The sequence below is a fragment of the Peromyscus maniculatus genome, chromosome 8 (genome assembly GCF_049852395.1).
Source record: "Peromyscus maniculatus bairdii isolate BWxNUB_F1_BW_parent chromosome 8, HU_Pman_BW_mat_3.1, whole genome shotgun sequence".
Taxonomy (NCBI): Eukaryota; Metazoa; Chordata; class Mammalia; order Rodentia; family Cricetidae; genus Peromyscus; species Peromyscus maniculatus.
In genome coordinates, this window is record NC_134859.1 from 37352260 (window position 1) to 37377577 (window position 25318).

At 43.3% G+C, this 25318-nt stretch overlaps 1 protein-coding gene and 1 long non-coding RNA gene across 2 annotated transcripts in view; one reads left to right on the forward strand and one right to left on the reverse strand.

Annotated features, from left to right (window-relative positions):
• The window catches only part of Hspa4 (heat shock protein family A (Hsp70) member 4), a 44811-nt gene extending 21893 nt beyond the window's left edge, over positions 1–22918 (reverse strand). Inside the window, exons 1-6 of the mRNA XM_006995880.4 lie at positions 22242–22918; positions 11918–11975; positions 8125–8265; positions 5336–5458; positions 2829–2928; positions 2397–2530 (exon numbers count right to left, since the gene is read on the reverse strand). Coding sequence (XP_006995942.1) covers positions 2397–2530; positions 2829–2928; positions 5336–5458; positions 8125–8265; positions 11918–11975; positions 22242–22348 — 663 coding nt within the window. The 5' untranslated portion in view covers positions 22349–22918. The remainder of the gene's footprint in view (positions 1–2396; positions 2531–2828; positions 2929–5335; positions 5459–8124; positions 8266–11917; positions 11976–22241) is intronic.
• Positions 22919–23025: 107 nt separating this feature from the next.
• LOC143274573 (uncharacterized) lies at positions 23026–24509 on the forward strand. The gene is made up of 2 exons (XR_013053278.1): positions 23026–23192; positions 23654–24509. It is a non-coding gene; the product is annotated as an uncharacterized LOC143274573 (long non-coding RNA).
• The last annotated feature ends 809 nt before the right edge of the window (positions 24510–25318 follow it).

The window sequence follows — 25318 nt, forward strand, 5'->3', positions numbered from 1 at the left end:
CATAGAAATAAAAACACACACATAAAAACACTTTGAAACAGGTATATGGCTCACTCCACTAATGAAAACCCCATCCAGAGGCTGAGACAAGATGACTGTCATAAGCCTGTGAACTCCAGACCAGTCTCAACTACAAGGTGAGCAAAAAATACTTTCTACTAGGGATGGAGAGATGGCTCAGGGGGTAAGAGTACTGACTGACCCAGGTTCAATTCCCAGCACCCACATGGCAGCTCACATCTGTCTGTAACTCCAGTTTCAGGGGACCTGACACCCATGGCAAAAACATCAATGCACATAAAATAAAATATAAAAAAAAAAAAAAACCCTCTCTACATTACACATTCTGCAGAAGCTGCAGAAAGGGGAGACCATCTTCAAGCTGCTAACTCCTACTGTGGTAGAAACCATTGTACATCTCCACCATTTCCCACCAATCTGATTCAACAGGAGTTTCACAATCAAAGCCAAACACTTCTAGTCCCAAAACTACTAACAAAACAGTGTCGAGCTAATCAGTTGACTGTCAGAAAGCTGCAGAAGTCTAAAGCACAACTTAAATATGGCACAGTTGCACTGACAGATCTGTAGAAGACTTTTAAGTATTAGACCCAAGCAGATCCAGTCAGAGATAACAAGCCAAGCTACAACATTTTTGTGAGGGAACAAAACTGGTAAAACTTTTTTTTTTTTTTTTGGGGGGGGGGGGAGGGGAGTGTTTCAAGACAGGGTTTCTCTGTATAGCTCTGGCTGACCTGGAAAGAACTCCATACACCATGCTGGCCTCAAATTCAGAGATCCGCCTGCCTCTGCTTCCTGAGTGCTGGGATTAAAGGTGTGCACACCATCACTGCCCGGCTAAAACGTAACCTCTTTAACACTACATGTAAGAAATTTTCTTAATAAGTTTACTGAAAAATTGGACATAAGTTTTGAGTACCGCGATTCCAGATTTATTTTCTTCACTACAATGTAGGCAGAGGATGTAGCTCAGCAGAAGAGCATTTGCTAAGCAAGCCTGAGGCCCTAGGTTCAATACTAAATCCAAGTTAAGATAAAGCCAGGGGTAAAGGTGCACATCTGCAATCCCAGAAATCTGGGTTGAGACAGAACGCTTGCTGAATTTGTGGCCAGCCTCAGCCCAAGTGAGACCTTGCCTCAAAATCTAATTTATTTTTTTTAAATATGAAAGTGTCAGATTTTTAGAAATAATTCTATCAGTAGTTTTTTTATATTTTAATGTATTTATTTACATATTTAATGGGGGAGCACACATGTATGGAGACTCAGTTCTCTCCTACCCTGTGAATGCTGGGAATTAAACTCTGGTCATCAAGCTTGGTAGCAAGCATGCCTTATCTACTCAACCATCTCACCAGTCCTTCTCTCTCTGTTTTTTCACTACAGTCCCGTCTGGCCTGAGAATTGCTTTGTAGACCAGACTAGTCTTAGTATGATACACCTGCCTTTGTTTCCCAAGGGCTAGGATTACAGTCATAAGCCACCATGGCCAGCTTAAAAATCATATGAACATTGACAATTATATCTGACCCATAATTTGGCTATAAACCTTCTAAATATTCATTTCCCAATAAATGTTTGGTAATTTAAAACAAGTAGAATATAGAGGAGAAAGAAAAACAGAACCAAGTCTACTATTCAAAACAAAGTACAATGAGCATACCCTCCAAAACTACCAAATATTTTTTTCACATTAGTCCCTCCTACCACACCCACGGGACGCGCGGGGGCAAATTTAAACCTTGGCACCAAAACCTTGACACACAATTCAAGTGACTAAGCAGTCATGAGATAAAGTAACCCAGCCAGAGGGACAGCTAGGCTTCTACTTACTGTACAGCTCCTCAAAGGAACCAGACAGTCACGCTGTGGTAATGCTTGCTTTTCAACAGTTCTGTCTACAACAGTGCTTCAGAAACCTAGGCCAGTGTAAGCATCATTCTAGTCTAGAGTCCTTTAGCATACAATATCTGGTTCAACATCTTCTAGAACTCTCCAAATCTCAAGAGCACCTTCCACATCCTCTCAATCCCTCAATTCACTAAGAGAAGAGATAAGGAAAATGCTCTGAAGAAGCCCACCAGGATGCGCTGCTTCCCCAGAGTACAAGCGGGAAACCCATGAGTACAGAACTCAGGAACCTCGGCTCAAGGCTCATGCTCCTTATTCCACACCGCACCGACTCTAGGTACAACTTGTTTGGGCCCACAACCTCCACTCCCACTATAATATCTGCGTTCCAGCTCAGGTGGCTTCATAACAAGCTTCCATTGATGACAAAAAAGCTGTAACTAATTTGTCACTCACAAATTTATAACAGTTATATTAATTAATTAATGTAACAGTAATTTCCAGTCTTCTGGAAAGATACTTACTTTCAGTTTTCCTCTATTAAATGCACACACGGAAACTTGATAGGCAGAATGTCCCATGTCTACAAAAACTACATTTCTTGGTTTCTCCTCTAAGGCAGGAAGATCTTGTTTATAGATTCCATATGCAAGGGCAACTACACAAGAAGAAGGAAAAGAAAGTTCAACATAGTATCTCCTAAGTGCTAAAATCCATGTAAGCAATTACAGGTTTCTATCTCAGAAACCAGCTACACTGTGTACTGTGTTGGAGACAGAATCAAATTCTTTATAAGCACTGCATAATTTATTCATGTGGAACATTAACAGTGTTCAATGTTAACCAGCTTCAATATTTAACAAGTCTAAGAGTAGGAGTTAGCAACAGTCATCTGCAGCTGTTTCATTTATTAATCCCTCTTAACTGCACTTGTTTCATTCATTAATGACTCTTACCTGCAGTTGTTTCATTCATTAACCGCAGGCAATTGAGACCAGCAATCTGTGTGGCATCCATCACTGACCGGCGTTCTGCATCAGTATAGAAGCAAGGAACCTACAATAGAAACCACTCTCTTTACAAAGGCCTGCAAAAAGATGGTCCTTGCCTGGCATCCAAAAACTAGATTAATAAATAGTTCCCTCAGGCTAATTGTGGAGGTGCATATCTGTAACGCCAGCACTTAGTTAGGAGGCTCTGAAGCCAACATGTTTAAAGCTAACCTAAACTAAACAGACCCTGTCTCAAAAAATAATTTAAAAGTAAATAGATGGAATTTTTTCTCCTTTACCAATTAAAAAATAGCTGACTGTACTAAATTACTTATACAAGCAACAAAGTTTGTGCTGTCTACCTGCCTTCCTGAAGTCCAGAATGATGTGCATGCTGGGTAGGATACTAGTGGGACCAAACCCAAAATAACAAAAAGTGAACTTCTAGACTCAGGCCACATTTTCTGGATGGAGAATGTGCCACACATGTTCTTATACCTTATGCTGAAAGAATGAAGTGCACCTGTGCCTCATTTCCTCCACAAGCTGCTTCATCACTTTCTCCCTTTGTCTACTGCAGGGGAATCCTCCCAGCACATCACTCAAACTCAGTGAGGCCTTCAAGACTTTTAAGCAAGACTCAGAAAACCATATTTTAAAACCCAACCCCCTCAAAATGGAAAAAAAAAGCCATTTAGACATCTCACTATTAAATATAAATGTCATTTCAGCATTACTCAGTCAAAGGAAGGGGTATTAGACAAAAGAAAGAGGTCAAGTCTAGAAGACCAACAGAGAGCTTAGGAATGGTAGAAAGAACATGACACAGTAACCCATGCCTCAGTCACTAAGCCAGTGGTTCTCAACCTTCCTAATGCTGTGACCCTTTAATACAGTTCTTCATGCTGTGCTGAACCCAACCATAAAATGATTTTCACTACTACTTTGTAACTGCAATTTTGCTACTGTTATAAACAGTAATATAAATACCTGGTATTTAGGATATCTGATATATGACCCCTGTGAAAGTCATTAGACCCCCCCCTCAAAGGGGTCATGACCCACAGGCTGAAAAACCACTACACTATAAACAATCAATCACTTCACCTGGGCTCCTGGCAGCCTTTCTTCTAATCCCCAAAATGTGAAACACAACTAGTATCCAATCTGCTAGATAACCAAGGAAGCTGAAGTGCAAAGGGCACCCAAGAGCCCTGCTTTGCCATTAAAAAAAAAAAAAAAAAAACTATGAAGACAAAATGGCCAAAGAGCTAAAACATCAGTGTGGTGGACAGTTTTATGTCCACTTGATACACGTAAAGTCATCTGAGAGAAGGGAGCCTCAACTAAGAAAATGCTTCCATATGATGGAAGCTGTAGGCAAGCCTGCAAGGCATTTTCTTTATTAATGACTGATGGGGAAGGATCTAGTCCATTGTGGCTGGTGGTCCAGGGCTCTATAACAAAACAGGCAGTACAAGTCATGAGGAACAAGCCGGTAAGCAGCTCTTCTGTGGCCTCTGCCATCAGCTCCCATCTTCAAGTTCCTGCCCTGTTTTGACTTCCTGTCCTGATTTCCTTCAATGATCAAAAGTAATGTGGAAGCAAAAGCCAAATAAGCCCTATCCTCCAAGCTTTTGATCATGGTGTTTCATCACAGCAACAGTAACCTAACTAGGACAATGAGATAAATATGGCAGAATGAGGGCACTACATGGCAAAAACAACATGGACACCCACACTTCAACAGCCTCTAGACCCACCACACAACACATGAGACTACTACAAGTAGCCAGGCTCCCATCTAAACAAGGACACATAGAAGACAAGTGTGTTTTCAGTACTAGACACAGGCAGGAGGGGAAAAATGGAGGCAGACATTTACATCTAACATTCAACTCATTCAATAAAGTAGCTATCCTGTCCCTAGACACTACACTGGGTGCTGAAAACAAAAAATCTAGGGAATAGTGGGGTTTCAAATGAGGCTTGAAAGAGACAGGATTTAAATAGGTACGATAGAGCCCTAAAGTGGCTCAGATTGGGTGAGTGAGTAGGGTGATGATGATCTCTGTCCTTTTAGCCAGGCAGACTGGACCATGCCTGGAATTCCAGCAGAAACAAGAGGCACAGGGAGGAGAATGGCAACCAAGTCCAAGGCCAGCCTGGTGTACAAAGCAAACTCCCAGGCCAGCCCAGACTACACAGTGAGATCCTGACTCCAAAAACAGAAGAAAATGAAGCCTACGTTTCTGGGTGTGGTGTTACTGCAATCCCAACACATGGGAGAGACAAATCATGAACATTTAGTTACTTAGGCAGCCTGGGCTGCACAACAAGACCCAGGCTCAAAAATAGTAACTTCTCAAAATTACCACTACACCCCGACACAGTAACAATTTTTACTTGCAATTAAAAGCTTTCTCCTCCCTGCTTAAGGCAGGTCCCTAAATCCACAGAGCCATACTCACTGAAACAACACAGTCTACCACAGGCTTCTTAAGAACACTTTCTGCTGTCTCCTTCAGTTTGGACAAAAGCATAGCAGTTACTTGCTCGGTGGTAAAATTCCGCTCCTCTTCCATATATGTAACCTGCAAGAAGACAAAGGAACCCAATTTTAGTCCACTGTATGTCCTAATCATTGAACAGTGCCTCAAGAGGAGACTGGAGAATGCTATCTTTACCAAGAGTATTACCTTTTGCTTAACTTACTTTTCAATCCTGATACTTTGTGAAAGACAACCACAACCTAAAGCAAACCTTGAGGCAATTATCTGAGCCAGAGCAAATCATCCTGCCCTGCCACAAAAGACTGCTGGTAGAAGGTGCCCTGTCAGCTGGCCTATCAGATGGACTGGAGACTGTATAGTGAGTTGTAGTAGCATTTGCTCCACCCCTGACCTTGGGCTATCGGCCAAAAGGAGGCAGTGCTCAGTGCTTCTTGTTGCAAGGACCGGAGAAGGGTCACAGGGTCATGTTTTTTTTTTTATCCTGGCATGCCCAGTGTTGTGGGATGTCTTTCTGTACGCTATGAGTATGTGTTGCTCTGATTGGTTGATAAATAAAGCTATTTGACAATAAGGTTAGGCGGGACATTCGAACTGAAGAGAAGAAAGGGTGAGGGGAGATGCCAGCCTGCCGCCCAAGGAGTAACAGGATGTCAGCAGACCAGTAAAGCCACGGTCACGTGGTAACATATAGATTAATAGAAATGGATTGAGTTAAGTTATACGAGCTAGCTAGCAAGAAGCCATGGGCCATACAGTTTGTAATTAATATTAAGCCTCTGAGTGATTATTTTATAAGTGGCTGCAGGATTGCCAGGGCCAAGCGGGACCGGAGAAATTTCCAGCTACAGTGATCCTATGAATTATTCATCTCTCCAACTAGGACACAAGTGGTTTTAGGATCATTAAGCTCCAGAACCTACATAGCCACAATAAATGCTTGCTGGGATAAAGAATAAATGTTGACCAAGTCTCAGGAAACATTTCATGATAAAGCCCTGCCCTGGATAAAGTCTGCAACCCTTCCGAGAACAGCAAGGTGAACGAATGTTCAAGCATTGCAGGATAACGCCCCCATACCCCTATCCCCTCCCCTCCACCCCCGGAGCTGAGCCCCACCCATCAGTTAACATCCAAAACAGGCCCCCTCTCAACTTGGAGAGGCGCTTGTCTGAGCAACCATAACCTCGCTTCCCTCCAATTCAGTGCAGCAGCTGACACTTGGTCACTTTACATCATGGCAGGGACAGGGACAGACCTCACTGAGTCCCTTTGTAACCTGCCCCACCTGTTGACTTTCCGCTTGGCTCTTGGTCAGTTCCTGTGCTTTATGTATACATGAACCAGGTCCCTCAGGTCTTCCTCCTCCTTTCTCCGCCACATCTGTCCTGCTTCTTGACTTTAACAAGTCCCCCTTTCCTCACAAAACCTCTTCCCCTTTCCTTCTGCTGCATTCCAGCCCATCCATCAGGAAGTCATTCAAACGCTACTGAGACTACTGCCTTACATAAGCCTAGTAATCCTTTTTAAATTACAATTATTTATTTGGGAAGGGTGGGTACATGCCACAACATGTATAAGAGTCACTCAGAGGACAACTTTCAGGATTTAGTTCATAAACACTGTTCAGTCTTGATCACAGCCCTTTTACCCACTGAACCACATGGTGATTATTCTTTAAGAGAACCTTTCTCTCCTAATCTGAATTCTCTGCTACAGTGCCAGACCACACTGTTCTCACACTTCTCACTATCTGATGGATGTTTTGTCAGTTTTATGGTTACTAGGATGGAATCTAGACCTCATAAATTGGCTACTACTGAGCTATAGTCCCACACCTTTGAGTCTCAGTAAGAATCTCATGATCAACTGGTGTGCTCTCAAATACCACACCTAGCTGAGGATGGTGGCTAACGCCTGTAATCCCAGCACTCAAGAGGCCAAGGCAGGTGAATTCAAGGCCAGCCTAGGCTACAGAATAAGACCTTGTCTCAACAAACAAAAACATAACATCAAACACCACCTTTAAAGCTCCCTTGCCTAGATTCCTTTTACACTCTAACTGTAGGAGATGCAGGTACATTACCCAGCCCACATCCCAACCTCTTAGTGTTGTGACAGTCACTACTGCTCCACAAAGATTCTTCTATACTTGTTCCAAAGACAAATATCAAATTCACTCTTCCCTAAGTCATCTCTGCAGCCTCAGACCTACTGCCGTGACTACAGCCATGCACCTGGCTAAAGACTTTAAAGTTACTCTTTGGCCTGCTCTTCCACAAGTCTTCTCTAACATCACCTTGGAAACCAAGGTGAACACCACAAACCAAGTTAATATCACTCCCCTGGCCTCCAATGCAGAGAACACCACCATCAATAGCTCCCAAACCATCATAATCAAAGACTGCCAGCTTGTATAGGCAAGAAATATTCTTAAACATTTTCATTAAAGGGTCTGGAGAGATAGCTCAGTGATTAAAGAGCATTGGCTGCTCTTCCAGAGGTCAGGAGTTCAATTCCCAGTACCCACACATGAGGGTTCAAAACTATCTACAATTCCAGTCCCAAGGGATCCAGCACCCTCTTTCGGACTCTGAGAGCACCGGTACATTCACAGTGCAGGCAAAATGCTCATATCTATAAGGTTAAAAATCAAGGTTTAAAAACAGTATTTCATTACAGCTTTATCAAAAGGACACACACTAAGCTGATGAAATGCTGTCTCTTGACAATTATCTGCAGAACCTTACCTTTATGCCCGTTAATCCAGTGGGCAACTGCACAACATCATACGCAAGGTTAGCTTTTTCTGCCTCCACAAATGGATCAGAGAATGCACGCCCATGAAATCTTTTAAAGCCTTGAACTGTGTTCTTGGCATTGGAAATAACCTAAAAGAGAGAACAGCATAGAAAGGCCATTCAGTTTTCAATTTCCAACAGCCTCAGATGAGTTAAAATCCTTTTAATTCACAAAATTTCCTTCTGGAGCCAGGCACAGTGGTATGTAACTGCAATCCCAACACTCAGGAGGCAAGAACAACACAACAAAAAGGAACAAAACAAACAACAACCCACTCCAGGCCAACCAGGGCTACATAGTGAGATACTCTCTTCAGAGCAACAACACACATGCACACAAACACATGCACTCGCAAAAAGGCTTCTAGGGTATGCTTTGCCCTCGGCTGCCTAGCCTACTCTCATTCTCAAGAGTAATTTCCCAGGGACTGGAGAGATGGCTCGGTGATTAAGGCATTGGATGCTTTTCCAGAGGACCCAGGTTCAATTGCCAGCACCCATACAGCAGCTCACAACAGCCTGTAACTCCAGTTCCAGGGAATCTGACATCTTTACATCAATGCACATAAAATAAATTTTTAAAAAAGAGTACTTTCCCTGTCCTATAATAAATAAATAAATAAATAAATAAATAAATAAATAAATAAATAAATAAATAAATAAATAAATGAGAGCCGGGCGGTGGTGGCGCACGCCTTTAATCCCAGCACTCGGGAGGCAGAGGCAGGCGAATCTCTGTGAGTTCGAGGCCAGCTTGGGCTACCAATTGAGTGCCAGGAAAGGCGCAAAGCTACACAGAGAAACCCTGTCTCGAAAAACCAAAAAAAAAATAAATAAATAAATAAATAAATAAATAAATAAATAAATAAATAAATGAATAAACTGTCCTATATCCATTTCTAACCATGTATCCATGGTAAAACTCTTTGCCCTGGAACACAAAAACATGGCTACTTCACTAACCCATCTGTCTTTCTGTAACAATCTTATAAATGCTCAAATGCAAAAAAGAGGTTTATAAGATGGGGGGAAGGGGCACCAATCAATGGTGGTGTCACCATCGCCCACCTTTAATTTGGGAGGCAGAGGCAGGCAGATTCCAGAGTTCAAGGTCAGCCTGGTCTACAGAGATAGTTGCAGGGCTACTCAGAGAAACCCTGTCTCAAAAAACTAAGAAGATGTGGGGAAAAGGTATCCTTCTAAGTTTCAATTTCCTTTAGACATTCAACTTTTCTAAATCAGGTAAAATGAGAAAAAGGGACTTACATGAGTCTCAAGAGGCAGAGCTGAAAAACATCTAGCACGTTTTTCCTCTTCATCAAGTCAGGCCACTGCACTTACCAAAATATTTCCTGTTCCTAAACTTTTAATATTTACAGAAAGTGACTATCAGTTTCTAATACTGCTCAGAGTGTACACTTCATTCTTTCCAGAACAAATTCATTAGTACTTTTTAATTCATAAATTCTCCTTAAACAGCCTTACCATAGGGCTGGAGATCTAGGAGGTCAAACCCATACTGGCATGTACACAACTCTGAATTCATGTGAACACGCAAACACAGCCCCATCAAATTTACCAGAGTACACATATAGGACAGATACTATTTGGGAGAGTATTGTAACAGGTATCTTGTAACTATTCTTGTAACAGGACAGTGAAATCAATTGTTATGTCCAAGTATTGAAGTACTGTATTAGCGTAACACTTTTTAAGTGAAAAGACAATTAATTATCTGTGTAGTATGAGCTCACTTAGAGGAAAGTAACACTTCGATGCTTACCAAGAATAAAAGATTACTCATTTAACAGTGAGGTTAGGTACACAGGTCAGTGGAAGAGTGTGTATACGGTATACACAAGGTCCTAGGTTTAATCCAAAGAAAGATAACAGTCGTTTCTCTACATAATAGTTGAACAGGTGACTTCCACATTCCCTATACTCTTTCTAGATCCATTTTCTAATTCCTCTAGAATAGACAACAATGGTGGACATTTTAAGTTCTGGGATGAATGTGTGCTTCTACTCACAGCACAAGATGTAAGGAGCCTGCACAGACAAGAAAAGCTCTCTACACAACCTCTCTCCATCTAGGCCAAATCAGTAAGGCCTCCAAAGTAAACCTGGCCTGAAACAGAAACTCAGTACATCACAATCAACAGTCAGCAGAGAACCAAGCAGCCAGTGTAATACAGTAACTATATTCAGTAGGGAAAGCAGTTTCATAAAACTCATTGATGTTTATAAAACAACCATTTGAAAGTAAACATAAATTTGCTATCAAATGTCTCCAAAATTATTTAGCACACTCTACAAATAAGACTATGAAACATTCAACTTAAGTAAAAACCAACTAACAAAGCACCACTTTTCTTTGAGATAGGGTCTCTCATTTACCCCAGGCTGGCCTTAAACTTGCTATATAGCCAATGATAACCATAAACTGCTAGTTCTCCTGCCTCCATGTATTGTCTGGTTGTATATCAACTTGACACAAGCTAGAGTCTTCAGGGAGGAAGGAGCCTCAATTGAGAACATGCCTCTATAAGAGCCAGGTGTAGGGTATTTTCTTAATTACTGATCAACAGGGGAGGGCCCATTGTAGGTGGTGCCATCGCTGGGCTGGTTGTCCTGAGTTCTGTAAGAAAGCAGTCTGAACAAGCCATGTAGAATAAGCCAGAAAGCAGCATCCCTACATGGCCTGTGCATCAGCTCCTGCCTCCAGGTTCCTGCCCTATTGAGTGCCTGTCCTGACTTCTTTTGGCAATGAACAGCGATGTAGAAGTGTAAGCCAAGTAAACCATTTCCTCCATTTGCTTTATGGTCATGGTGTTTACAAAGACTCCACCAACCAAGTGCCGGGATTATAAAACAAACTACATCTGTTTTATGTAGTGCTAGGTAGGGAATGAACCCAGGCCTCAAGCACACTACCAACTGAGCTCCATCACCAGCCAAGAAACTGTTCTCTTTATTTTTGTGTACACAAAGTCAGTATCTTTCCACCTTACTTTCTGAGTAGCACTTAGAATCACTCAGCCATCTCCCCAGCCCTATCAGCAGCATCTAAGGCTCACTTTAGGTTCTGCATGGTCCAAAAAGCTCTTCATGCATTTGTTGCTCCAGACTGAACTGTAACAAGGTCAAACATGCAACTCCTTAGCTCAACAGATACCTAAGATATTCATTCAGGGTAACAAGATTTTTGGGGCTTTTGTTGCTCTGGTTACTCAGAAACAAGCAAATATATCAAGATCCTGGATGAAAAAGAACATGGCAAATCTTTAATATGCCCGTTCCGATATAGTGTCCTTTCTTGTGGAACCTGATTAACAATAACCTTAACTTCATACATGATGAAGATGAAAGGCCCAGCAGAATAGACTTCAAAAGGCATTTCAAACACCAAAGGTTAATATCCCTTTGCTTTAAAAAGATCTGCGTAGATTGAGTGTGCTAACTAACACACAGCACATAGGAATCTGAGGCAGGAAGAGCTTGAGTTCAAGGCCAGCCTCAGCTACAAATTGAGTTCTACGGGAACCTGGGACATCTAGGAAGACCCTACCTCAAAAAGAAGAAAAAAAAATCCAGGTAATAACAAATATTAGCAACTTACATCAAATATTACATGCAAGTGTCATTTCCCACAAGTACTTGAAAAAAGGGCTCTAGTGCTGAGTGAAGAGAAGGCCAAATCCAGAGAACTAAGTCATTTTAGGAGGGAAGAGGGACACTGTACCTGGCTCTTAGCTGCTGCTCCAACTGAACGATTCTTAGGACCAAAAGAAACACAAGCCCTAGAAGACAAAACCAACACTTAGGAATCAGACTTTAGTATAATACATCTGAAACCCCAGCAGGCAGTATTTCTGAGGATCAGCTAAAAGTCATGTGTTTCTTGAATTTTTAAAAGTAAAATATAATTACATCACTCCCCCTTCTCCTTCCAATCCTTCCCATGTCCTCCCACTCCCCTTAAACCTGTGGTCTCTTTTTAATTATTACTGTTACACACACACACACACAAATACAACTTGCTGAGTCCTGATAGTGTTGCTGATATATGATTTCAAGTGTAGGCCATCTATTTAAACAGCACATGACATGTCTATGATTTTGACATTTCTATTGCATAAAAACTGTCCATGAAATGGACTGAATCTTGTCATTTAAAGGCTAGAGCACAGGTCTGATTTCATAACTCCATGTCTAAAATACTAAAGAAAGGTAGATGGGACAAGATCACCCTAACCTTCCACATCTTATGTTCAGATTCCAATACAAAGCAATGTATTCCCATATCACTATCAATCAAAGTCCTATTTTTAACACAGCTCAATTTCAAAATGAATACAATCTACAAAAACTTAAAAACAACTCGGGGCTGGAGAGAGCTCAGTGGTTAAAAGCATTTCCTGTTCTTCCAGAGGACAGGATTTCCGATCCCAGTAGACACATTATGGTTCACAACCACCTGTAACTCTGTTGCCCTTTTCTGACCCCAGAAGGTACCAGGTATGCAAGTGATGCAGAGACATATATGCAGACATAACACTCGCACATCTAAAATAAAAATAAACTCTGTCCTACTTGTGTCAACAAAAAATAATTTACTTAGAACTAGCTTCCAGACTCAACAGATACTGCCAAGAACTTCATCTCCACCTCTGAACACTTTTTCAAATCATTGTACACATACTTGATTGAGCTACTTGCTTTTTTAAAAAAATATTTTTATGGTCGGGCGGTGGTGGTGCACGCCTTTAATCCCAGCACTCGGGAGGCAGAGCCAGGAGGATCTCTGCGAGTTCAAGGCCAGCCTGGGCTACCAAGTGAGTCCCAGGAAAGGCGCAAAGCTACACAGAGAAACCCTGTCACGAAAAACCAAAAACAAAAAAAAAATTTTTTTTTATTATTTACTTATGTGTAAGTCTGGGTATTAGTGAGAACAGAGGGCATCAGATCCCCTAAAGCTGGAATGACAGACAGTTGTGAGCTGCCACATATGGGTGCTGGGAATTTAAAGAACAGTATGTGCTCTTAACCACTGAGCCATCACTCCAACCCCCTTTGTTGCCTCTTTTAAACACCCAAAGCAGAAACCTGCTTGTAGGCTTCAAAGAAAACACTCTATTTATGCTTAAAAAGTAGGCTGCTAAGGAGCTGATGCTTTTGCTATCTAGACTTCTGTTTTGTAACCTAACACCCCTAGAACCAGGTCATATTCTCTTTATGCTTATGTATCACTTCCCTTTCCAATAACTGGTTTTCTCTTCTTCCTACTTTGGTAACAGTGACTTTACTGGTTGCTTGCTTTGTGTATTATATCATTTGCCCTTAGAAGTGACCTATCTTACACCATTTATCCGAGAGAAAAAGAGTATGAAATAATCATTAGTAAGTTGATTCATCTAGGGTCTGAAAGTGAAGAACTTAGAACTCTAGATCATGTCTCTGTAATTCACACTCCAACTTTAACCTTCTCTATCCTACAAAAAACACTGATTTCTATCTTCCAGTTCAGCAGAGTAAGAAATAAGAGTCCTGGAGGGGCCACCAAGCATGACAACCTGATTTTAATCTCCAGGACCCAAAAGGTAGAGGAGAACTGATTACCACAAGATGTCCTCTGACCCCTGCACACACACACAATAAACATATTTAAAAAATCTGGGAGGAGGGAGTTTTCTCAGCATAGCCTAGGCTGTCCTGGAATTCACTTTATAGACCAGGCTGGCCTCAAACTCAAGAGATCCACCTGCCTCTGCCTCCCTCTGCTGGGATTGAAGGTGTGTGCCGCCAACACCCAGCTATATTAAAATTTTTAAGTTACATTAAAAGGGGGAGAGGGAAGTTGTTTTTTCCCTTTTGAGGGGCCCGCCACCCAGCTCCTAAATAAATCACACATGGAGGCTTATTTTTAATTATAAATGCCCAGCCTTAGCTTGGCTTGTTTTCCACCAGCTTTTCTTAACGTTAAATTAACCTGTCTTTTGCGCCTGGGCTTTTCCCTTTCTTTATTTTTGTATATCTTTCTTTTTTACTCCATTGCTGGTTGTGTAGCTGGGTGGCTGGCCCGATATTCTCCTCCTTCTCTTGCCCCTAGATCTCTCCTCGCCCATATTTCTCTTTCTATGAATTCTTTCTGCCTGCCAGCCCCGCCTATACTTTCTCCTGCCTTGCTACTGCAGTTCAGCTCTTTATTAGACCATCAGGTTTTATACAGACACAGTAACACAGCTTCACAGAGTTGAACAAATGGAACATAAACAAAAGTACCACACCCCAACAGGTGGCTGGAGAGAATACTAGGCCTCTCTGAGCTTCGGCAACTAAGAACCCTGTAAGCCCTTCTTCAAAAGGTGCAGGCCTCTATACACTATACTGTGCCATACACAGACTGAGAGCTCATGAACTTCTCTCTGAATCAGAGTTCTTTGTTTGGGCCTAGATAGAAGCAGTTCTTTTTAAAAAAAAAAAACAGGTGACACGCTCAAAAATAGCTACCAGTGACCAATAAATAAATAGATAAAAATTAGGTGCTAATGGTGCTAATCACAGGCCAAACTGCCCTTTAAAAAAAAAAAAAAAAAAAAAAAAAAAGCCCACACAATCTTACCCCAGTAATCACACTCCAAAAAGATTGCCTCGCCTAACCCTTGGCAAACTTCCATCTTTCTACAAATGACCAGATCAGATTTCTGAGCTACAAGACCACAGTGCCAACATAAGACAATGTTATTCACCTTCCCTGTTTCCAGTAGCCCTTTGTTCAAACCTTAAGTGTTAAGTCACAAGGGTGGAGGAAGGCAAGTGTGACCAGAATATATTATATGCCAGCATGAAACTGTCAAAGAATAAATTAGTTGAGGATGCAGCTCAGTGGTAAAGACTCAACCAGAAGACCTGAGATCACAGGAGGTCCTGGGTTCAAGTTATGGTGGGAGGGGGAAGGACCAGTAATCATTTAATTGAAGGATGCACTGGCAATTCTTTAAACATATACAGGCAGCATTAGTCTGTATTGGGGGGGGGGGGCGTGGTAAAGTTGGTGTAGGAGAATATGGGGAAACAGGTACCCAAAGTTAAGAAGGAGCTAGGGGTAATTATCTTCAAAATATACTGTACATACACGTAAAATTCCCAAAGAATAGTTTTTTAAAGAGTAAAGTTGATTTTTAAGTATTACTATGTCTAAAAATGGAAATGTTCCCACTGAACAGGGTGGGGTGTTCAAGACAGGGTGTCTGTGTAGTCCTGGCTATCCTGTTACTAACTCTGTAGACCAGGCTGGCCTCAAGAGATCCTCCTGCTTCTGCTTCCAGAATGCTGGGATTAAAGGTGGGAGCCACCACCACCCATTTAATTGTTTACTTATTAACTCTGAAAAGTAGTATGGTTCCTGCTACCCTCCAGACAAAACCAACTGCCCACAAACATATCCCACACTCCTGCAAATGGAACCTAAGGCCTCTGCTATTACAGCCAAGCCCTACAACTACTCATAGTGACCCCAATACAATCCCTATAAAGCCTCGCAATCTTCCCTCTTTACTAAAAATGGTTTTTGCCACATGCAATATACTGGTCCTTTAGACATCCCCTGCTTAGCAAAACTGTCCCAATTCCACTTCGCACTCCCAAGTCGAATAAATTTATCATTTTTACCTCTTAACTTAGTCTACTTGGCTTAATTTCTACATAATGAGAAACTCAATTTTGATTTTTAATCTAGTTGCTTCCTACTCTGAAAGACTGTTTTACAACCTCTAAGTCACAATTTATGAGTGAATCTAAAAATCAACGGAGTTAGGTCATTAACTGCAACTTGAACACTAGCACGTAGTCAGGCACACACACTGGTATATGCATAAAAATACAATAAGCTTACTATCAATTGTGACATGCCTACAATGTCTTAATGCAAAAGCCTAAACAAGCACCCACCTTTATTTTAATTCTAGCTCTCAGGAGCAGGGGCAAGTGGATGTCTGTGAGTTCAAGGCCAGTGAGGTGTAAGTCACAACAAATTGTGACTTATCACAGGGTTATAGGCACATGCTTTCCAACAATGCAGCCTCTAGCCACAGGAAACTATTTGAATTTTATTTATTTAACTTTAAATAATATGTAAAACTCAGTTCTTCAGACCCTACCACCCACATTTCAACAATTCAATGCCTAAGTGTGGCCTGTGGCTACTGTTCTGAACAATTTGATACAGAACACTTTGGTTAACATGAAATGCTTTTTTTAAAATTAACTTTTATTTTATTTATGTGTTTTGCCTGAACATACATCTGTGCACCACTAGTGTCCAGAAGTCAGCACTGGGTCCCTGGAATATTAATGTATACATTAACTTCCTTGAAGTGGGTTCATGTTTCTTTTAAAATCTACACCTCCCTTAATAGTACCAAGGCTAACATATATCTTCAAGAGCAAAAAAGAATGTCTTTCACAGAGGATAAAAAAAGGTCAGCTGGTAAATGGGCTTGCTACCAAACCTGAGTTCAAACACGGGGAACCACACGGTAGAAGAAAACTGATGCCACGTCTCACTTCACATGCTTGCTATAGCACACACACAAACCCTATAAATAAATACCAAGTTCCAGTTGTTTTGAGCGGTTGGGGGTTTATTGTTGTTTCAGACAAGTCTCACTATGTAGTTCTGGCTGGCTTGTAACCGCATCAATCAAGCTAGCCTCAAACTCAGATCCACCTGCCGCTGTTCCCCAAGTGCTAAGTATATGCCACCAAGCCAATAATGCAATTTTTTAGTATTTTTTCCTTTATTTTTTTGGTTGAGACAGGGTTTCTGTGTATCCCTGGCTGTCCTAGAATTCACTCTGTAGACCAGCCTGGCCTTGAATTCAGATCTGCCTGCCTCTACTTCCCAGGCGCTGAGATTAAAGGCCACTACTACTCAGCACAATTTTGTAATTTTTAAAAATGCCTTTCACAGGGCTGGAGAGATGGCTCAGAAGTTAAGAACACTGACTGCTCTTCCAGAGGTCCTGAGTTCAATTCCCAGCAACCACATGGTGGCTCACAACCATCTGTAATGAGATCTGGCGCCCTCTTCTGGCCTGCAGACATACATGCAGGCAGAATACTGTATACATAACAAATAAATAAATCTTTAAAAAAAATGCCTTTCACAGCTGGAGTTATTCAATCTTTTATATATATGTGTGTGTGTGTGTGTGTGTGTGTGTATAAATATACATATGTATAAATAAAATTGGACACATAATGAGAACAGTTCTCAACTTCTTAAAAAGCATGTCACTGAGCCAGGCGGCAGTGTCTCACGCCTTTTAATCCCAGCATTCGGGAGGCAGAGCCAGGTGGATCTCTGTGAGTTCGAGGCCAGCCTGGTCTACAGAGTGAGTTCCAGGACAGGCACCAAAACTACACAGAGAAACCCTGTCTCAATAAACAAAAACAGGGCTGGAGAGATGGCTCAGAGGTTAAGAGCACTGGCTGCTCTTTCAAAGGTCCTAAGTTCAATTCCCAGCACCCGCATGGTGGCTCTCAACCACCTGTAATGAGATCTGGTGCCCTCTTCTGGCCTGCAGGCATGCATGCAGACAGAGCACTGTATACATAATAAATAAATAATTAAAAAAAAAACTGTGTCAATAAACAAAAACAAAAAACAAAACAAAAAAATGTACACTTAATCATCGTAATTCTGTAAATGAAAAGCTCATTCAAGACAGGTTCTTATAAACAGCTAAATAAAATGCAAACCCAGAATTCATAATCAGGGCTGTGAGACTCCAGACAGCAAGCATGCGCCCTTATTTTATAGGCAAGGGTGTTCTGCTTACACGTTTGTCTGTGCAGCTCCACTACACCAAGTCAACCCTGCACAAACCCCTAGGAGCACTCACAGCGGGACAGTCTTTTTCCTCCATTCCAAACTGTCATTACAGCAAACTAATTCACATTTAAGAGCAGGACCCTCTGTTCTAAACTGTAACTCCTACAAACAAAAGTTCTAGCTTTTCTAGATAAGACATACTCCTGGCCAAATATTTATGCATTTCAACAGGGGCTGGAGAGATGGCTCAGGGGTTAAGAGCACTGGCTGCTCTTCTTGAGGACTAAGGTTCAATTCCCAGCACTCACACGACCAGCTCACAACTGTCTGTAGCTCCAGTTCCAGAGGATCCCACACCCTTGCCCAGACATACATGCAGGCAAAACGCCCATATACCTTAAAATTACATAAAATGTTTTTAAGAATAGTGCACAAATTTCCAGATTTAATTTTAGTGTCACTATAATATAGTTAATGGAACATTAATCAAAAATACAAAAGGTCCAGGTACAGCAGCTCATGCCTGTATCAGTGTTCAGGAAGCTGAGGCAGGATCATGAATTCAAGACCCTGTCTCCAAGAATTGGAGAGGGAAATACAAAAAAGACTACTGGCAAATATCCTGGTACTATACTACTATTCTATGCACTAAGAAAAAGACAAGCCAGACATACTAGCGTATAATCCCTGTGCTCAACAGTGGAAGCTGTAAAACCAAAAATTCTTGGCTACATACACAGTTCAATACCTGGAGACATTATGGCAGACAGCACTAACTCCTCCAAATTGTCCTCTGACCTCCACATGCATGCCAAAGCATGTGTGCTCACACTACATGCACAATACTAGTGTAAAAAAAGTAACGTTAAATGTAAAATTTCAGATTTACTCAAGAGCCATTCATTTCTCCCATTGCTATCACTCAAGGAGAAACCAAATACTACAGGAACTTTCTGGGTACCGACCTACTTCTTTTCTTTTCCAATATTCATTCTCACAGTCTCACAAAACCAATCTCATTTTTGTTTTTAGGGTTTTTTGTTTTGGAAACAGGGTCTTTCTGTGTAGCTATGGCCATCCTGGAACTTGCTCTGTAGGCCAGGCTAGCCTCACTCAGAGATCCTCCTGCCTCTGCCTAGGCCACCACAACAGGCTGCCAATCATATTTTTAAAAGCTGGATCACTTTCCATTGCACCTACATGAAAAGTATAAGAATCCCCTAAGCCTTGCCTCAAGATGAGCCATCATCCCCTAAATCTGTCAAGTTCTGCTTACTTCAGGTCTTCCCATTTGCTGGAATAACTCCTCCTCAAGCCCATCATGGCCTCCATGTAAATCCTACCCACCTGCCAGGTCACAAATGACATTCTGAGAGCACACTCTAACTCCAGCCCACAACCAGCTCTCTGTTACACTCTCATCTTCGTCTGTACTTTTCCACTTTGTTCTTCACCAGATAGTAATAGTATGCCCTTGTTCAGCATGTGGCTTTTTCCATTACCATGCCTTATGACGGCAAGACTGGGTATTTTGTTGTTCATCACAGAATCTCCAGTACTTAACACATACCACCAGTCACACTGGTATCTGCTAAAGGAGGTGAAATGCAAAGATCTGGCTACTCCTCTGGCTCAAGTCAATCCCAATTTGAAATGAAATACATACATAAAGCTTCATCTGCCTTTGCAGACTTAGTGCAAGTGGGAGCGTGTTAGACTGAAAATGAGATACATCTGTCACAGCCAAACCACTGAGACCTGGACCATTCCACTTTCACATTAAAACAAAGCTGCAACAGTCTCTGCATATACTTATGAGATCTAAATCCATTCTTCCACAACCTGAAGCAAAGGCCCTGTGCTTTCTGCTCCCCTTGGGAAGCCAAGCCTCCACCACAGAAATCTGTTCATCGAATACGTAGCATAGAGCACTTAAATGAAGCCAAGCATAGTGGTGCACACCATGACTCCAGCACTCAGGAGTCTCACATTCTGTCGGTCTTTCAAAGCCAGCAGAGAAACACTGAGGCCTCAAAAGAGAAATTACAGCTGAGTGTGGTGGTGCACACCTTTAATCCTAACACTCAGGAGGCAGAGGAAGGTAGATGTCTGTGAGTTTGAGGCCAATCTGGTCCACATAGTGAGTTCCAAGACAGCCAGAGCTATGTAGACAGACCTCATCTCAAAAAAAGAAAAAGAAAAAAAGAAAATTCCTTGCATGGCTATGAAGGAAAACAAGGCAAAGGCAGGGTGTCGGTGCTACCTTGACAGTCACATGGTCTATCTCATCACCTATTCAGTCTTTATGCAAATTTAATTGCCATCAGGAAAACAACTGAAGTTTCGAATAATTCATGACAAAACTTCTGCCCCAGCTGCTGTCTGGAGGGAACAGGTTAAGGCAATCTGAGGGAAAGAGGAGTACTGCTTCCCAAGCCTCAGGCTCCTCGGGTCATGTCTCTCCTCCTCCCGCTAAAGTATCAATTCTAGGCAGGTGAGGATCAAGAAGCCAGATTCTTCAGCCTGTTAAAATTTCCTTGGGAAGATGACTTTAAGAGATAAAAGTGAGAACCCAGAGGAAGCATTATCTAATATGAAATTAATGCTAAAATGCCTAGAAGCAAAATTTTAACACTTTTCACAAAGCAGTACATGATATACCTCCAGAAAATACAGACCAGAATACCCAGTTTAAAAATGGCAAATGGGGGTCAGGCGGTGGTGGTGCACACCTTTAATCCCAGTACTCAGCACTCTGGGAGGCAGAGGAAGGCAGATCTCCAGGCCATCCTGTCTATATAGTGAGTTCCAGGACAACCAGGGCTACACAGAGAAACCTTGTCTCAAAAACAAACGAAAATGACAAATAGGAAATGGAGACTGACAGGCGATGGGGGCAGGTGAGTAAAATGTTCAAAACGATTTTTGGTAATGGTCCCAGAGCTTTGTGGCACTAAAAAAACTTGACGACTGGCCGGCTTAGTTGCTAGAGTGCTTCTTCGGAATGCCTGAAGCCCTGGATTCAATCCCTAGCTGTGCATAAAACGGGTGTTATGGTATATACCGGTACACTTGGGGAGGTAGAGGTAGGAGGGTCAAGAGCTCAAAGTCCTTCTCAGACACAGTGATCTCAGGAGCCTGGCCTACAAGAAACCTACCACAGAAGACTGGTTTAAAACTCGAGATGGAACAATGAACCAGAACTGTAAACCCAAAAATAACAGAGCTTCTTCAAAAGTTTGTCTAAGTGGAATTCAGTGAATTTAAAAAGTTCTATTTTTAACACACCTGTAATCCCAGATATTGGAAGACAGAGGCAGGATTAGCAAATTTGAGGTCATCCTAGGCTACATGGGGAGAATTTGTCCTTTAAGAAAAAAAAAAAAATACTATCTACATATATTGAAAAGGTAGGCTCCCTTTTACTCAAAAAAAAAAAAAAAGCCTCTTATGAATCATCTTTTTTGGAGATTTGTCTACACTGGTCCCATAACTTCGTGTAAGTTCTAGAAGTCAAAGTGAGCCCTTGAGTCATGCATTAACAATTGTGGCCAGCATCCGGCTGGAATTCATTAGCATGGAAAAGTGCACCGCTAAGGACGAGGTGAACAGACTGGGCAAAGAATGACCCAACATAACGCAATTTCCAGAAACGATAGGGAGAAAGGGTTGAAACGCTATTAAGAAAAGCATCAATTTTTATTAAATCTCTTATTATGTATACTGACCACCCCAATGGTGAACTGCCGGGAGCAGGGGCCTGAGCACTGGGTGCTCAGACTCCACATCTTCCGGGCGCCACCCCGCCCCCACTCACGTGGGCCTCAGGCCGCTTCCCAGTCTGGAGGCCACCAGGTAGGTACTCAAGTTAACTTTTATTAAACGCTTTCTGTGTGCAGAGTTCCCACCTCTGTTGGGTTCAATAAAGCTCAGCAAGCCCTGGGCCCTGGTTTCAGGTCAACCCCCCACCCCATCCCCAAAAAAAGGAGGGAAGGGCGGTCCATCCTACGGTCTCAGGCCTGCCTTCCCTTTCAGTTCCTACTCGTGCCCTCCGCCGATCGGAGTACCGGCTCAAAGCCTTCGTTTGGCCCGCGGGGAAGGCCTCGCGCCGGGCGCAGGCCCAGACTCCGAAGCAGGTGGCGGCCACGGGCGGCCCGGCCATCGGCGGGGGTCTCCTGCGGACCCCTCCACTGGACAACGAGGCGACCCCGCCGGGCAGGCCCACACTTACGGCGTGCAGCGGTCGCTATACTCGTTAGCGATCGTCTCGATGCCGCCGGCGCGGGCCACAGCGACATAGCAGCTCTGAAAGCCCAGGTCTATGCCCACCACCGACATGGCGCCGGCTACTGCTCGGGCTCGGGCCCAGGGCCGGCCGCCGACACTGCACACGGACCCCGGCGGGGCTGGCGCGTGGAAAAGGGCGAGCCGCGTGGGCTGACGGGGCGCCGCGGACAGGCGGGCGAGGCCGGGCGGCCGTCCACGAGGGTGCTTGGGTCCTGGGAGACGACGAGCCTCCGCCGCTCAGGCCGGCTCCGGCTCCGCGGCAGCAGAGGAGGCGCCGGTAGCGGGGGCGGAGAAGCTCTCGAAGGCTCTCGTTGCGACAGGAGCAGGGCTGCAGCGCGAGAACTGCGCAGGAACGGAATGTTCTCGCGAGACACCCCCCGCTCCGACGATTTTCCTCCTGAGGCTCCTCCCCCCCCCCCGGAGACGTAGGGATTGCGTCACGTCCTGGCACAGGACACTGGGAAGGAAGTGAGAGGACGAAAGCGGTCGGACGCGAGGTTGTCGGCTGAGCCTGCGCAGAGAGGCCCCCGCGGCCGTGGTGAGCTGTAGAGCGCCTACCTGCCAGAAGTAGGCGAGCGGGAGTGAGACAATGCTTCTGAGAGCCGCGTGGGGCCCACTTCCGCTGTGTCGCGTCAGCGCGGTGGGACTTCCGGCGGTGGCTTCGCGCGGGCCCTCCGCGGTTTTTCCGAGGTCCCGCGGTGAATGCGAGCTAATCCCGCATTTACTGTTTCAGATGAGCCCTACGCGAAGCTCAGTGAGTGTGAGAGACAAGCGCTAACCAAGACAGGAGTCCACTCTTTCAGCCTGCTTTTCACCACTCCCGTCCCTAGGTCAGATGAGTCATATCCCTGAGCTGGAAGTGAGGACCCAGACACCACGCTGTGTGGACCAGAAGGTCTGCTAAGACCAGTGGCAAATTTCCATGACATAAGTATATATAGCACTGGGGGGTAGGGGGGAGACGACGACAAAAATCTCATGCAGGCCAGCCTCCAAGGATGACCTTGAAATTCTAATATACTTGGCTGGCTCTACCTCCTTAATTTGGGGATTACAGGAATGCTCCATTTACCTGGTTTAAGCTAAGGAATCTTACACTGTAGTGACCCCCCCAGTTTAACCAGGGAGTTACTGAGAGTTGGAGAGTCCAGCGTCAAAGCATTTCTGATCACTGGCCTACAGAGATTGCAATCTTGAGCCTTCTGGTTTCCGGTTGTTCTGTGGCTGGGGATATAGCACAGTGGTAGAATACTTGCATGCTTAAGGTCTTGGGTCCCCAACACCACAAAATTATAAGAATTTTGAAGTTTCACTTATGTGTGACTTCCTTTTTTTTTTTTAATGATTGCCTTACAGCGTGTAAGCCTCAAGAAAATGTGAGTTAGAGGCTGGAGAGATGGCTCAACAGTTAAGAATACTTAATGTGAAGCCGGGCAGTGGTGGCACACGCCTTTAATCCTAGCACTTGGAGGCAGAGACAGGCGGATCTCTGAATTCGAGACCAGCCTGATGTACAAAGCGAGTTCCAGCAGAGTCAGGGCTGTTACAAAGAGAAACCCTGTCTTGGATTGGGGGAGGGAGTACTAGACACTCTCACCCACGCCTGTAATCCAGAACCTATCAGGCCAGAGACTAGAGTTTAATTGGAGGGGCTCCCTGACTACCAGCCTAGTCCAAAAAAACCAGAGCTCCAGGTTCAGAGAGAGAGACCCTGCCTCCAAAAATTACATCTGAGAGTAACAGGACACCTGTTCTCTCCTCAAGCCTTTGTGCAACACATGGCCATCCTCATATCCCACTTTTACACGTGCACACATACTCACACACCCTGGATTACCCCATCAGAAGGATAGCTAAGCAAAGGGATGCTAGTAAAAGGTAATGAGTGAGGAGTTAATAACCTGCAGGCCTCAGCGCCTGAAAAACTCCATGCACGAAAAGTAGATATCAGCAAGGAGTTAGGAGCAGGGAGGCTCCAGACCAGGGATCAACATATCAGAACTCCTGGCATGGATGCCTACACAGTAAGGACTCCACTGAAATTTATGAGCTTAGGAAAGCAGAAAATAGGTCTGTAGACTAAATCACCCAAAAGTTCCCTTGACTGCCCTATAAAACCCCAAGTCCCCAGAGTCCTGACACAGTCTCCACTCCCGAGGAGAAAACGCTGTCCTACAGTTGTTCTGATTAAAGTACCATTCTGATTCCATAAGAGGTTGGTCTCCCCTTTCTTTTATTTCACCCCATCAATCCTGATCTAACAGAGGCTATCAGCACAAAACAGTAGAGACAAGGAAGACCTTCCACAAAAGAAAAAGGCTGCGGTAAAGTGTCAAAAACTAGCAACAGATACTTGGTATGGTTTGAAGACTACAGTGAGGGTTTTGTTTTTTGTTTTTTAATTACATTTACCTATGTGTATGTGCCATGGTACAAATGTAGAGATTGGAGGACAACTTGGGGTACATGATTCTCTCTTTCCACTGTGGGTTTCAGGCATTGAACTCAGGTCATCAGGCTTGGCAAGTGCCTTTACCTGCTTAGTCTTCTCCCCATACCCCACACCATTGGACCTACAGTAAGTTTTGTATTGATAGAGGACAGAGCCAAGTAAGAGCAATCACTCAAAAAACAAATATCCAAGAAAATAAAGTACATTACCACTTCTCTTTGACAGGAGTCTCTGAATTTATTGATGCCTCTGGTAGCCAAAACGCTACCACCTTTAAATTTGCCAGTTACCAGAGGATTTCTACAATTAAGCTAAAGACAGTTATCAGATGCTACCTGGAAGGGGTGATAGGGTTTAATGACTGGAGACAAGAAAATCCTTTAGGAAAATGAAAAGAAGCTGGGTATAGTGGCAAACACCTGTAATCCCAGCAGTTAGAAGGCTGGGGCAAAAGAATCAGAAGGAGATCAAGACTAACTTTGGCTACATAGGTAAAGGCCAGCTGGGGCTATGTGAGACCTTGAAAAGAAAGGAACTTATTCAAAATAGCCAAAAGGAGCAGGGCATTG